The sequence below is a fragment of the Somniosus microcephalus genome, chromosome 12, assembly GCF_052327205.1.
Source record: "Somniosus microcephalus isolate GS21.2 chromosome 12, FLI_Smic_1.0, whole genome shotgun sequence".
NCBI classification, from domain to species: Eukaryota; Metazoa; Chordata; class Chondrichthyes; order Squaliformes; family Somniosidae; genus Somniosus; species Somniosus microcephalus.
Genome location: NC_140998.1, coordinates 219,041,783 through 219,054,657, shown reverse-complemented (window position 1 = coordinate 219,054,657; position 12,875 = coordinate 219,041,783). Strand labels below are relative to the sequence as shown.

General features: G+C 58.8%; 1 protein-coding gene across 1 annotated transcript in view; it reads left to right on the top strand.

The window, feature by feature from the left end:
* Nucleotides 1-1,200: 1,200 nt before the first annotated feature.
* Nucleotides 1,201-12,875, top strand: part of psmc4 (proteasome 26S subunit, ATPase 4) — a 39,561-nt gene continuing 27,886 nt past the window's right edge. The window contains exons 1-3 of the mRNA XM_086004074.1: nucleotides 1,201-1,308; nucleotides 4,810-4,908; nucleotides 8,420-8,606. Coding sequence (XP_085860200.1) covers nucleotides 1,273-1,308; nucleotides 4,810-4,908; nucleotides 8,420-8,606 — 322 coding nt within the window. The 5' untranslated portion in view covers nucleotides 1,201-1,272. The remainder of the gene's footprint in view (nucleotides 1,309-4,809; nucleotides 4,909-8,419; nucleotides 8,607-12,875) is intronic.

Here is a 12,875-nt window from a genome sequence, read left to right as displayed (position 1 = left end):
GAACTGTGCACAGTGCTCCAAGTGTGGTCTAACCAAGGTATATGGAGACCAGAACTGTGCACAGTGCTCCAAGTGTGGTCTAACCAAGGTATATGGAGACCAGAACTGTGCACAGTGCTCCAAGTGTGGTCTAACCAAGGTATATGGAGACCAGAACTGTGCACAGTGCTCCAAGTGTGGTCTAACCAAGGTATATGGAGCCCAGAACTGTGCACTGTGCTCCAAGTGTGGTCTAACCAAGGTATATGGAGACCAGAACTGTGCACAGTGCTCCAAGTGTGGTCTAACCAAGGTATATGGAGACCAGAACTGTGCACAGTGCTCCAAGTGTGGCCTAACCAAGGCACTGCATATACAAGTTTAACATAAATTGCCTACTTTTCAATTCTGTCCATTTAGATTGAGCAACAATGGGGAGGGGCGGGGCTTAGATTGAGCAACAATGGGGGAGGGGGCGGGGCTTAGATTGAGCAACAATGGGGCGGGGGCGGGGCTTAGATTGAGCTACAATGGGGAGGGGGCGTAGCTTAGATTGAGCCACAATGGGGAGGGGGCGGGGCTTGGATTGAGCAACAATGGGGAGGGGGCGGGGCTTAGATTGAGCCACAGTGGGGAGGGGGCGGGGCTTAGATTGAGCAACAATGGGGAGGGGGCGGGGCTTAGATTGAGCCACAATGGGGAGGGGGGGGCTTAGACTGAGCAACAATGGGGAGGGGGGGCTTAGACTGAGCAACAATGGGGAGGGGGCGGGGCTTAGATTGAGCCACAATGGGGAGGGGGGGGCTTAGACTGAGCAACAATGGGGAGGGGGGGCTTAGACTGAGCAACAATGGGGAGGGGGCGGGGCTTAGATTGAGCCACAATGGGGAGGGGGGGCTTAGACTGAGCAACAATGGGGAGGGGGGGGGCTTAGACTGAGCAACAATGGGGAGGGGGCGGGGCTTAGATTGAGCCACAATGGGAAGGGGGCGGGGCTTAGACTGAGCAACAATGGGGAGGGGCGGGGCTTAGATTGAGCCACAATTGGGAGGGGGCGTGGCTTAGATTGAGGCACAATGGGGAGGGGGCGGGGCTTAGATTGAGCAACAATGTGGAGGGGGCGGGGCTTAGATTTACAGAACAAGTGGAGGGGGCGTGGTCGCCGCTTGTGATTGACAGTCTCCCCGGCGCTGCTCAGTGCGCCTGCGCACAGCGCCGGAAGTCTCGGTGAAAGGACTACATATCCCTTCGGGCGCCGCGGCGCTGGATCGGAAGTGGACGGCAGTGAACAAGATGGAGGAGTTGGGAGTGATGGCGGAGCGCTGCCCGGTGAGAGAGAGAGGGATTGGGAGGGTCAGGGGCGGGGAGACTTTGTGACATCCCCCCCGGGGGTGGGGAGACCCTAATCACTCACACCCACTCAGTCCCGGGGCTCCGAGCCCGCCGCAGGCCGCAAGCCTCGGGCTCGAGTTGCAGGGGCAAGGCGTGACTCCACCCAAAATTTTTTTTAAAGCGTCCATTTTGCAGCGAACAAGGTTTGGGAGCTTCCTAAAGTGGTGAAGTGCTGGAAATGACAGCGAGTGGGGATTTGGGTGCTGGGTTCCAGCCCCCACCGGTCCTCTTGCTCTGCCCTGGCTGTGTGTTTCCTATGTAAACACTTTCCTGTCACGTTGAATCCTGTGCGGGATATCTACCCCGAGGTGTGCCGGGGGAAGGCCCTGAGAATCATCAAAGACTCGAGCCACCCCAGCCACAACCTCTTCGCCCTGCTCCCGTCCGGTAAGAGATACCGAAGCATACGGTCTCGTACCAGCAGGTTTCGAAACAGCTTCTACCCCCAGGCAATAAGACTCATGAATGAATAATTTATTATTATTTATTACTGTTTCATTTATTATTACTGTATTTCTATTAGTATTTTATCATTGCTATGCCATTTATTCCAATGTTGGGAGGATTTGTAAAAATCAACCTTTCATTGGGCAGTACACACGTCTGCTGCATATATGACAAAATTGAATTGAATTGAATTGAATCAGCCTCACTCCATTCAATGAGATCATGGCTGATATTCTACCTCATCTCCACTGCCCTGCAGTGTCCCTTGATTCCCTTAATATCCCAAAATCTCAGCCTTGAATATACTCAACGACTGAGCCTCCACAGCCCTCTGGGGTAGAGAATTCCAAAGATTCACCGCCCTCTGAGTGAAGAAATTCCCCCTCATCGCAGTCCTCAATGGCCGACCCCTTATCCTGAGACTGTGACCCCTGGTTCTAGAATGTAGAATGGAAAGATTCAATGTGTTTCTTTGCAGCAGCATTGAAGGCAGTAAATCAGAGGCAAGAAAGGACTGGTGGTACTCCAAGACATCTGATGCCTTCTTGCAAAGATCTCCCCTTTAATATTTCAGCAAAGAAAGACGTTGAATCTTTCCATTCTCCATTGGTAGCACGGCCTCCAGTGGTGGAGCGATAGAAATTGGGGGATGCGTGAGAGGCCAGAATTGGAGGCGCACAGATCTGGGAGGGCTGCAGGGCTGGAGGAGGTGACAGAGACAGGGAGGATTGTAGGGGCTGGAGGAGGTTACAGAGATAGGGAGGGTTGTAGGGGCTGGAGGAGGTTACAGAGATAGGGAGGGTTGTAGGGGGCTGGAGGAGGTTACAGAGATAGGGAGGGTTGTAGGGGGCTGAAGGAGGTTACAGAGATAAGGAGGGTTGTAGGGCTGGAGGAGGTTACAGAAATAGGGAGGGTTGTAGGGGCTGGAGGAGGTTACAGAGATAGGGAGGGTTGTAGGGGCTGGAGGAGGTTACAGAGATAGGGAGGGTTGTAGGGGGCTGAAGGAGGTTACAGAGATAGGGAGGGTTGTAGGGGCTGGAGGAGGTTACAGAGATAGGGAGGGTTGTCGGACTGGAGGAGGTTACAGAGATAGGGAGGGTTGTAGGGGCTGGAGGAGGTTACAGAGATGGGGAGGGTTGTACGGGCTGGAGGGGGTTGCAGAGATAGGGACGGTTTTTGGGGGCTGGAGGAGGTTGCAGATATAGGGAGGGGTTGTCGGGGGCTGGAGGAGGTTACAGAGATAGGCAGGGTTGTAGGGGCTGGAGGAGGTTACAGAGATACGGAGGGTTGTAGGGGGCTGGAGGAGGTGAGAGGGAGGGTTGTAGGGGGCTGGAGGAGGTTACAGAGATAGGGAGGGTTGTTGGGGCTGGAGGAGGTTACAGAGATAGGGAGGGTTGTAGGGGCTGGAGTGGAGGAGGTTACAGAGATAGGGAGGGTTTTAGGGGCTGGAGGAGGTCACAGATAGGGAGGGTTGTAGGGGCTGGAGGACGTTACAGAGATAGGGAGGGTTGTAGGGAGCTAGAGGAGGTTACAGAGATGGGGAGGGTTGTAGTGGCTGGAGGAGGTTACAGAGATAGGGAGGGTTGGAGGGGGCTGGAGGAGGTTACAGAGATAGGGAGGGTTGTCGGGGGCTGGAGGAGGTTACAGAGATAGGGAGGGTTGTAGGGGCTGGAGGAGGTTACAGCGATTGGGAGGGGTGTAGGGGCTGGAGGAGGTTCCAGAGATAGGGAGGGTTGTAGGGGCTGGAGGAGGTTACAGAGATAGGGAGTGTTGAAGGGGGCTGGAGGAGGTTACAGAGATAGGGAGGGTTGTAGGGGCTGGAGGAGGTTACAGAGATAGGGAGGGTTGTCGGGGCTGGAGGAGGTTACAGAGATAGGGAGGGTTGTAGGGGCTGGAGGAGGTTACAGAGATAGGGAGGGTTGTAGGGGCTGGAGGAGGTTACAGAGATAGGGAGGGTTGTAGGGGCTGGAGGAGGTTAGAGATAGGGAGGGTTGTAGGGGCTGGAGGAGGTTACAGAGATAGTGAGGGTTGTAGGGGCTGGAGGAGGTTACAGAGATAGGGAGGGTTGTAGGGGCTGGAGGAGGTTACAGAGATAGGGAGGGTTGTAGGGGCTGGAGGAGGTTAGAGATAGGGAGGGTTGGGGGCTGGAGGAGGTTACAGAGATCTGGAGGGTTGTAGGGGCTGGAGGAGGTTACAGAGATAGGGAGGGTTGTAGGGGCTGGAGGAGGTTACAGAGATAGGGAGGGTTGGGGGGCTGGAGGAGGTTACAGAGATCTGGAGGGTTGTAGGGGCTGGAGGAGGTTACAGAGATAGGGAGGGTTGTCGGGGCTGGAGGAGGTTACAGAGATAGGGAGGGTTGGGGGGCTGGTGGAGGTTACAGAGATAGGGAGGGTTGTAGGGGCTGGAGGAGGTTGCAGAGATAGGGAGGGTTGTAGGGGCTGGAGGAGGTTACAGAGATAGGGAGGGTTGTAGGGGGCTGGTGGATGTTACAGAGATAGGGAGGATTGTAGGGGCTGGAGGAGTTTACAGAGATAGGGAGGGTTGTAGGGGCTGGAGGAGGTTACAGAGATAGGGAGGGTTGTAGGGGCCTGGAGGAGGTTACAGAGATAGGGAGGGTTGTGGGGGCTGGAGGAGGTTACAGAGATAGGGAGGGTTGTCGGGGCTGGAGGAGGTTAGAGATAGGGAAGGGAGGAGGCCATTGAGGGATTTGAAAACAAGAATGAGAATTTTAAAATCAAGGCGTTGCTGGACCGGGAGCCAGTGTAGGTCAGTGAGCGACAGGGGTGTTGGGTGAACGGGACTGGGAGCGAGTTAGGACACGGGGTAGCAGAGTTTGGGATGAGCTGAAGTTAACGCCTGCAGAGGAGGGAATAGGTGGAAATTTCAGAGTGACTGCAGTAATTAAACCCACGACATGGACCCATTATTATTCGATCACCATTCAGGCTCTCGATTTTGAACTGTTCCTTTCCTTTGCTGTGTCTTTTACAGGATGAGGTTCCAGCACTGATCACCTCCAGGCCCCACACAGGCCTGTCCTTTCTGGCCCCGGAACCAGAGGATTTGGAGGATCTGTACAGTCGCTACAAGGTAAGTGAGGAACTGCTCCGAGAGAGGACCATCTATACCAAGCTATGCCCTGGAGACTGGCAGAGGGATTAACCGTTACAGAACCACGGCGGGTAGAGGGAGTTCAGATACAGATCAGCCGTGAGATAATTGAATGGCGGAACAGGCTCGAGGGGCTAAACGGCCTCCTCCCATTCCTAATTGTACAGCACAGACACAGGCCATTCGGCCCATCAGGTCTGTGCTGGTGTTTGTGCTCCACACCAGCCTCCTCCCACCCCTCTTCATCTCACCCCATCAACACCAGCCTCCTCCCACCCCTCTTCATCTCACCCCATCAACACCAGCCTCCTCCCACCCCCTCTTCATCTCACCCCGTCAACACCAGCCTCCTCCCACCCCTCTTCATCTCACCCCATCAACACCAGCCTCATCTCACCCCATCAACACCAGCCTCCTCTCACCCCTCTTCATCTCACCCCATCAACACCAGTCTCCTCCCACCCCTCTTCATCTCACCCCATCAACACCAGCCTCCTCCCACCCCTCTTCATCTCACCCCATCAACACCAGCCTCCTCCCACCCCTCTTCATCTCATCCCATCAACACCAGCCTCCTCCCACCCCTCTTCATCTCACCCCATCAACACCAGCCTCCTCCCACCCCTCTTCATCTCACCCTGTCAACATATCCTTCTATTCCTTTCCCCCACATCTCTTTCAAAGAGTCGGCACAATGCGGCACTGCCCCTTCGACAGTGAGGCGCTCCCTCAGTACCGCCCCTCCGGCGGTGCGGCGCTCCCTCGGTACCGCCCCTCCGGCGGTGCGGCGCTCCCTCGGTACCGCCCCTCCGGCGGTGCGGCGCTCCCTCGGTACCGCCCCTCCGGCGGTGCGGCGCTCCCTCGGTACCGCCCCTCCGGCGGTGCGGCGCTCCCTCGGTACCGCCCCTCCGGCGGTGCGGCGCTCCCTCGGTACCGCCCCTCCGGCGGTGCGGCGCTCCCTCGGTACCGCCCCTCCGGCGGTGCGGCGCTCCCTCGGTACCGCCCCTCCGGCGGTGCGGCGCTCCCTCGGTACCGCCCCTCCGGCGGTGCGGCGCTCCCTCGGTACCGCCCCTCCGGCGGTGCGGCGCTCCCTCGGTACCGCCCCTCCGGCGGTGCGGCGCTCCCTCGGTACCCGCCCCTCCGGCGGTGCGGCGCTCCCTCGGTACCGCCCCTCCGGCGGTGCGGCGCTCCCTCGGTACCGCCCCTCCGGCGGTGCGGCGCTCCCTCGGTACCGCCCCTCCGGCGGTGCGGCGCTCCCTCGGTACCGCCCCTCCGGCGGTGCGGCGCTCCCTCGGTACCGCCCCTCCGGCGGTGCGGCGCTCCCTCGGTACCGCCCCTCCGGCGGTGCGGCGCTCCCTCGGTACCGCCCCTCCGGCGGTGCGGCGCTCCCTCGGTACCGCCCCTCCGGCGGTGCGGCGCTCCCTCGGTACCGCCCCTCCGGCGGTGCGGCGCTCCCTCGGTACCGCCCCTCCGGCGGTGCGGCGCTCCCTCGGTACCGCCCCTCCGGCGGTGCGGCGCTCCCTCGGTACCGCCCCTCCGGCGGTGCGGCGCTCCCTCGGTACCGCCCCTCCGGCGGTGCGGCGCTCCCTCGGTACCGCCCCTCCGGCGGTGCGGCGCTCCCTCGGTACCGCCCCTCCGGCGGTGCGGCGCTCCCTCGGTACCGCCCCTCCGGCGGTGCGGCGCTCCCTCGGTACCGCCCCTCCGGCGGTGCGGCGCTCCCTCGGTACCGCCCCTCCGGCGGTGCGGCGCTCCCTCGGTACCGCCCCTCCGGCGGTGCGGCGCTCCCTCGGTACCGCCCCTCCGGCGGTGCGGCGCTCCCTCGGTACCGCCCCTCCGGCGGTGCGGCGCTCCCTCGGTACCGCCCCTCCGGCGGTGCGGCGCTCCCTCGGTACCGCCCCTCCGGCGGTGCGGCGCTCCCTCGGTACCGCCCCTCCGGCGGTGCGGCGCTCCCTCGGTACCGCCCCTCCGGCGGTGCGGCGCTCCCTCGGTACCGCCCCCTCCGGCGGTGCGGCGCTCCCTCGGTACCGCCCCCTCCGGCGGTGCGGCGCTCCCTCGGTACCGCCCCTCCGGCGGTGCGGCGCTCCCTCGGTACCGCCCCTCCGGCGGTGCGGCGCTCCCTCGGTACCGCCCCTCCGGCGGTGCGGCGCTCCCTCGGTACCGCCCCTCCGGCGGTGCGGCGCTCCCTCGGTACCGCCCCTCCGGCGGTGCGGCGCTCCCTCGGTACCGCCCCTCCGGCGGTGCGGCGCTCCCTCGGTACCGCCCCTCCGGCGGTGCGGCGCTCCCTCGGTACCGCCCCTCCGGCGGTGCGGCGCTCCCTCGGTACCGCCCCTCCGGCGGTGCGGCGCTCCCTCGGTACCGCCCCTCCGGCGGTGCGGCGCTCCCTCGGTACCGCCCCTCCGGCGGTGCGGCGCTCCCTCGGTACCGCCCCTCCGGCGGTGCGGCGCTCCCTCGGTACCGCCCCTCCGGCGGTGCGGCGCTCCCTCGGTACCGCCCCTCCGGCGGTGCGGCGCTCCCTCGGTACCGCCCCTCCGGCGGTGCGGCGCTCCCTCGGTACCGCCCCTCCGGCGGTGCGGCGCTCCCTCGGTACCGCCCCTCCGGCGGTGCGGCGCTCCCTCGGTACCGCCCCTCCGGCGGTGCGGCGCTCCCTCGGTACCGCCCCTCCGGCGGTGCGGCGCTCCCTCGGTACCGCCCCTCCGGCGGTGCGGCGCTCCCTCGGTACCGCCCCTCCGGCGGTGCGGCGCTCCCTCGGTACCGCCCCTCCGGCGGTGCGGCGCTCCCTCGGTACCGCCCCTCCGGCGGTGCGGCGCTCCCTCGGTACCGCCCCTCCGGCGGTGCGGCGCTCCCTCGGTACCCGCCCCTCCGGCGGTGCGGCGCTCCCTCGGTACCGCCCCTCCGGCGGTGCGGCGCTCCCTCGGTACCGCCCCTCCGGCGGTGCGGCGCTCCCTCGGTACCGCCCCTCCGGCGGTGCGGCGCTCCCTCGGTACCGCCCCTCCGGCGGTGCGGCGCTCCCTCGGTACCGCCCCTCCGGCGGTGCGGCGCTCCCTCGGTACCGCCCCTCCGGCGGTGCGGCGCTCCCTCGGTACCGCCCCTCCGGCGGTGCGGCGCTCCCTCGGTACCGCCCCTCCGGCGGTGCGGCGCTCCCTCGGTACCGCCCCTCCGGCGGTGCGGCGCTCCCCCAGTACCGCCCCTGCGGCGGTGCGGCGCTCCCCCAGTACCGGCGGTGCGGCGCTCCCCCAGTACCGCCCCTCCGGCGGTGCGGCGCTCCTTCAGCCCCGCCCCTCCGACAGTCTCTGGAGTGGGCGCTCGAACCCACGACCTTCTGACTCCGAGGCGAGAGAGAGAGTGCGTGCTGAACTCACTGAGCCAGGGCCCGATGATATGTGCTGGGGACAGTACGTTGTCTCTGCACACTGCAGCCGCTGAAGTTAGTGTGCTCGCTCTGTGGCTCTGCACGTTCTCAGTCCTTGTGTCTGTGTGTCCCCCCCTGCAGAAGCTGCAGCAGGAGCTGGAGTTCCTGGAGGTGCAGGAGGAGTACATCAAGGATGAGCAGAAGAACCTGAAGAAGGAGTTCCTGCATGCGCAGGAGGAGGTGAAGCGCATCCAGAGCATCCCGCTGGTAATCGGCCAGTTCCTGGAAGCCGTGGACCAGAACACTGCCATCGTGGGCTCCACCACAGGTGAGCCCTTTTCCCCCCTCCTGCTCCTATCTTCTATGTTTCTATGAGCCTGCTCCGCCATTTAATGAGATCATGGCTGATCATCCAAATTCAGTACCCTGTCCCTGCCTTCTCCCCATATCCCTTGATCCCTTTAGCCTTAAGAAATATATCCAACTCCTTCTTGAATATATTTAATGAATTGGCCTCAACTGCCTTCTGTGGTAGAGAATTCCACAGGTTCACCACTCTCTGGGTGACGAAATTCCTCCTCATTTCTGTCCTAAATGGTTTACCCCTTATCCGTAGACTGTGACCCCTGGTTCTGGGCTCCCCCGCCATCGAGAACATCCTTTCTGCATCTAGTCTGTCCAGTCCTGTTAGAATTTTATAAGTTTCAATGCGATCCCCTCTCATTCTTCTAAACTCCAGCGAGTATAAGCCCAATCGACCCAATCTCTCCTCATAGGTCATTCCTGCCATCCCAGGTATCAGCCTGGTGAATCTTCGCTGAACTTCCATGGCAAGAATATCCTTCCTCAGGTAACGCGACCAAAACTGCACACAATACACAAGATGTGGTCTCACCAAGGCCCTGCACAACTGCAGCAAGACTTCCTTGCTCCTGTACTCGAATCTTCTTGCTGTGAAGGTCAACATACCATTTGCCTTCTTAACCGCCTGCTGCACCTGCATGCTTACCTTCAGCGACTGGTGCACAAGGACACCCAGGTCTCGCTGCACTTCCCCTTCTCCCAATCTATTGCCGTTCGGATATACTGCCTTCCTGTTTTTGCCACCAAAGTGGATAACCTCGCATTTATCCACGTTATATTGCATCTGCCATGCTTCTGCCCAATCACCCAACCTGTCCAAATCATCCTGGAGTTTCTCGGCATCCTCCTCACAGCACACACGCCCACCCAGCTTTGTGTTGGTAGGAGAGTAGATCCTGCACAATAACAACAGAAAACGCTGGCAAAACTCAGCAGGTCAGGGCAGCATCCGTGGAGAGAGAAACAGAGTTAACGTTTCAGGTCGAAGACCTTGCGTCAGAACTGAGAAAAAAGCGGGAAATGGAACAGATTTCAAAGCAAGTTTAGGGGCTGGGAAAAGGGGGCGGGGATGAAAGAACAAAAGGGAAGGTCAGTGATAGGATAGAAGGTAGGGGAAGTAAAGAGACATTAAGAGATATTGAAGGCGGGAGGAGGTGGTAATGGGACAGGTTCAGAAACAAAGGATGGCTCTAGATGAAGTGTGAATTGCGCTGGCAGAATGAGACACAGCTGCCCTGTGGGAGAGGAGAAAAGGGCCAAATAAAAAATGCGGATAAAAAAATAATGGCCCAGAAATTCAGGTCGGGGGCTTCCTGCGGGTGCAAGCCCCCGACCTGCACTTACCTAGCGCGCCGGCCCGTTGAGCTGTGGGCCCGCGTGGGATTCCGATCCTGGGCCTCCTCCAACTGCCGGCGCGCAGTGCTTGCGTATCCCAGGGGCGCAGGTAGTTCGAAGCGTCCCCTGGGATCACGTGGGCCATGGGGAGCCAATGGTAGCAGGGAATCTCTATTCATAAGTCTGACAGGAAGGGCTGTCAAACTTAGAAATACTACGGGCCCCTTCTTCTTAATTTTACGCCTGCTTTTTTACATGTCTAACTTCTGCAGACTTACCCTCCCGGGAAAACCTGCAAAAAAAAAAAAAACAAAGTTCGATGCGCACGCGTTCGACCTCTGAACCCCTGCTTTCAGGGGAACAGAAGTGCTGGTTTCCTGTGCAGTGCATGCAGGAAACCTGCACTTCCATTGGGCCTACGGGTGAGTACCCCATGCGTACTCACCCGTGGAGATCCGAATTTCTGGGCCATCGAGTTATACAACGCAGAAAGAGGCCCATCGTGTCCGCTCCGGCCATCAAGCCCTGTCTATTCTAATCCCATTTTCCAGCACTTGGTCCGTAGCCTTGTATGCTATGGCGTTTCAAGTGCTCATCTAAATGCTTCTTGAATGTTGTGAGGGTTCCTGCCTCTACCACCCTTTCAGGCAGTGAGTTCCACATTCCAACCACCTTCTGGATGAAAAAGTTTTTCCTCAAATCCCCTCTGAACCTCCTGCCCCTTACCTTGAAACTATGCCCCCTGGTTATTGACCCCTCTACTAAGGGGAGAAGTTCCTTTCTATCTACCCTATCTATGCCCCTCATAATTTTGTACACCTCAATCAGGTCCCCCCTCAGCCTTCTCTGCTCTAAGGAAAACAACCCCAGCCTGTCCAGTCTCTCTTCATAGCTGAAGCGCTCCAGCCCAGGTAACATCCTGGTAAATCTCCTCTGCACCCTCTCCAATGCAATCACATCCCTCCTATAGTGTGGCGACCAGAACTGCACACAGTATTCCAGCTGTGGCCTAACTAGTGTTTTGTACAGCTCCATCATAACCGCCCTGCTCTTATATTCTATTCCTCGTCTAATGAAGGCAAGTATCCCGTATGCCTTTTTAACCACCTTATCCACCGGTCCTGCTGCCTTCAGGGATCTATGTACATGCACACCAAGGTCCCTCTGATCCTCTGTCCTTCCTAGGGTCTTACCATTCATTGTGTATTCCCTTGCCTTGTTAGTCCTCCCGAAATATATCACACCTCACTTTTCAGGTTTAAATTCCATTTGCCACTGTTCTGCCCATCTGACCAACCCGCCCCTTCCCTTGGGCTCAACCTCGAGATCAACAATTTCAGATCGTAACCTCTGCCCCCATTTTTTTTCCAGACGGCAGTTGTTGATGATTCTGCCATTCCCATTCACACCTCCTCGAGACCCATCTTTTGTTTCTTAACTTGTCCCATTACAGGAAACTCGATTTACCAGCACCTAAATAACCGGAAATCTCTGTTAACCGGCAAAATTCAGGAGTAGGTTCAGGTAAGTTTTACTTCATATTAGTGGCCGTTCCTGGATCTGTGGCCGTGTAACCGGGGTTCCTGCACCTGTTGCTAAGCAACAGGGACGCCTGGATCTTGTGGCCAGGGTGCCTGCACCTGTTGCTAAGCAACAGGGACGCCTGGATCTTGTGGCCGGGGCTCCTGCACCTGTTGCTAAGCAACAGGGACGCCTGGATCTTGTGGCCGGGGCTCCTGCACCTGTTGCTAAGCAACAGGGACGCCTGGATCTTGTGGCCGGGGTTCCTGCACCTGTTGCTAAGCAACAGGGACGCCTGGATCTTGTGGCCAGGGTGCCTGCACCTGTTGGATCTTGTGGCCGGGGTTCCTGCACCTGTTGCTAAGCAACAGGGAAGCCTGGGTCTGTTGCTGTGTACGGGGCTCTCGTACCTTTTACTATACCTCTCTGTAATCCGGACTTTTTGATAAACCGGCACCACGTCGGTGCCGGATAAAAAAGAGTTTCCTGTACCATCTCGTTTTGCCTCACACCATCATCCCTTTATGTCATTTAATCTCTCCTGCCTTCCAGCCTATCACAGACCATCCCTTTTGTTCTTTCCTCCCCCTTTCCCCGCCCCAGCACTTGCTTAAAACCTGTTACATCTCTAACCTAATCCAGACCAGCAATTTTTGTTTCTATTTCAGCTTTCCAGCATCCGCAGTATTTTGCATTTGTTTCGAATCTCCTCTTCTCTCCCCCACCCCACCCCCCACCCTCTTCGCCCTCCCTCAAATTTCACCAGATCTCTGCATTTAAAATTGGGTTAACAACAGAAAATGCTGGAAAAACTCAGCAGGCCCGGCAACATCCGTGGAGAGAGAAACAGCTAACATTTCAGGTCGAAACCCTTCGTCAGGACTGAGAGTAAAAACACAGGAAATGAAACAGATTAAAAGGCCAGTTTGGGGGCAGGGAAATGGGGGTGAGAGAACAAAGGAGAAGTGAAGAGACATTAAGAGGTATTCAAAACCAGACGAGATGGTGATCGGACTAGTGGAGACAAAAGATGGCTCTAGATGAGGTGTGAAATGCGCCGGCAGAATGGGAGACAGTTGCCATGTGGGAGAGAGAAAAAGGGGGAAGGGCCCAAAACAAAGGTGTGGATCAAAAATATATAAAAATGTAATAGGGGCCGAGGTTATGATCTGAAGTTGTTGAACTCGATATTGAGTCCGGAAGACTGTAAAGTGCCTAATCGGTGCTGTTCCTCGAGCTTACGCTGAACTTCCGTGGAACAATGCAAGAGGCTGAGGTCTGAGTGGGTTGGTGGCCCCTCCCTCATACCGAATTCAGTCGCGTTCTGCCCACCGCTGGCCAGGTGTTCCCTTCCAGTTGGATGGTTGGCTAATTCTGG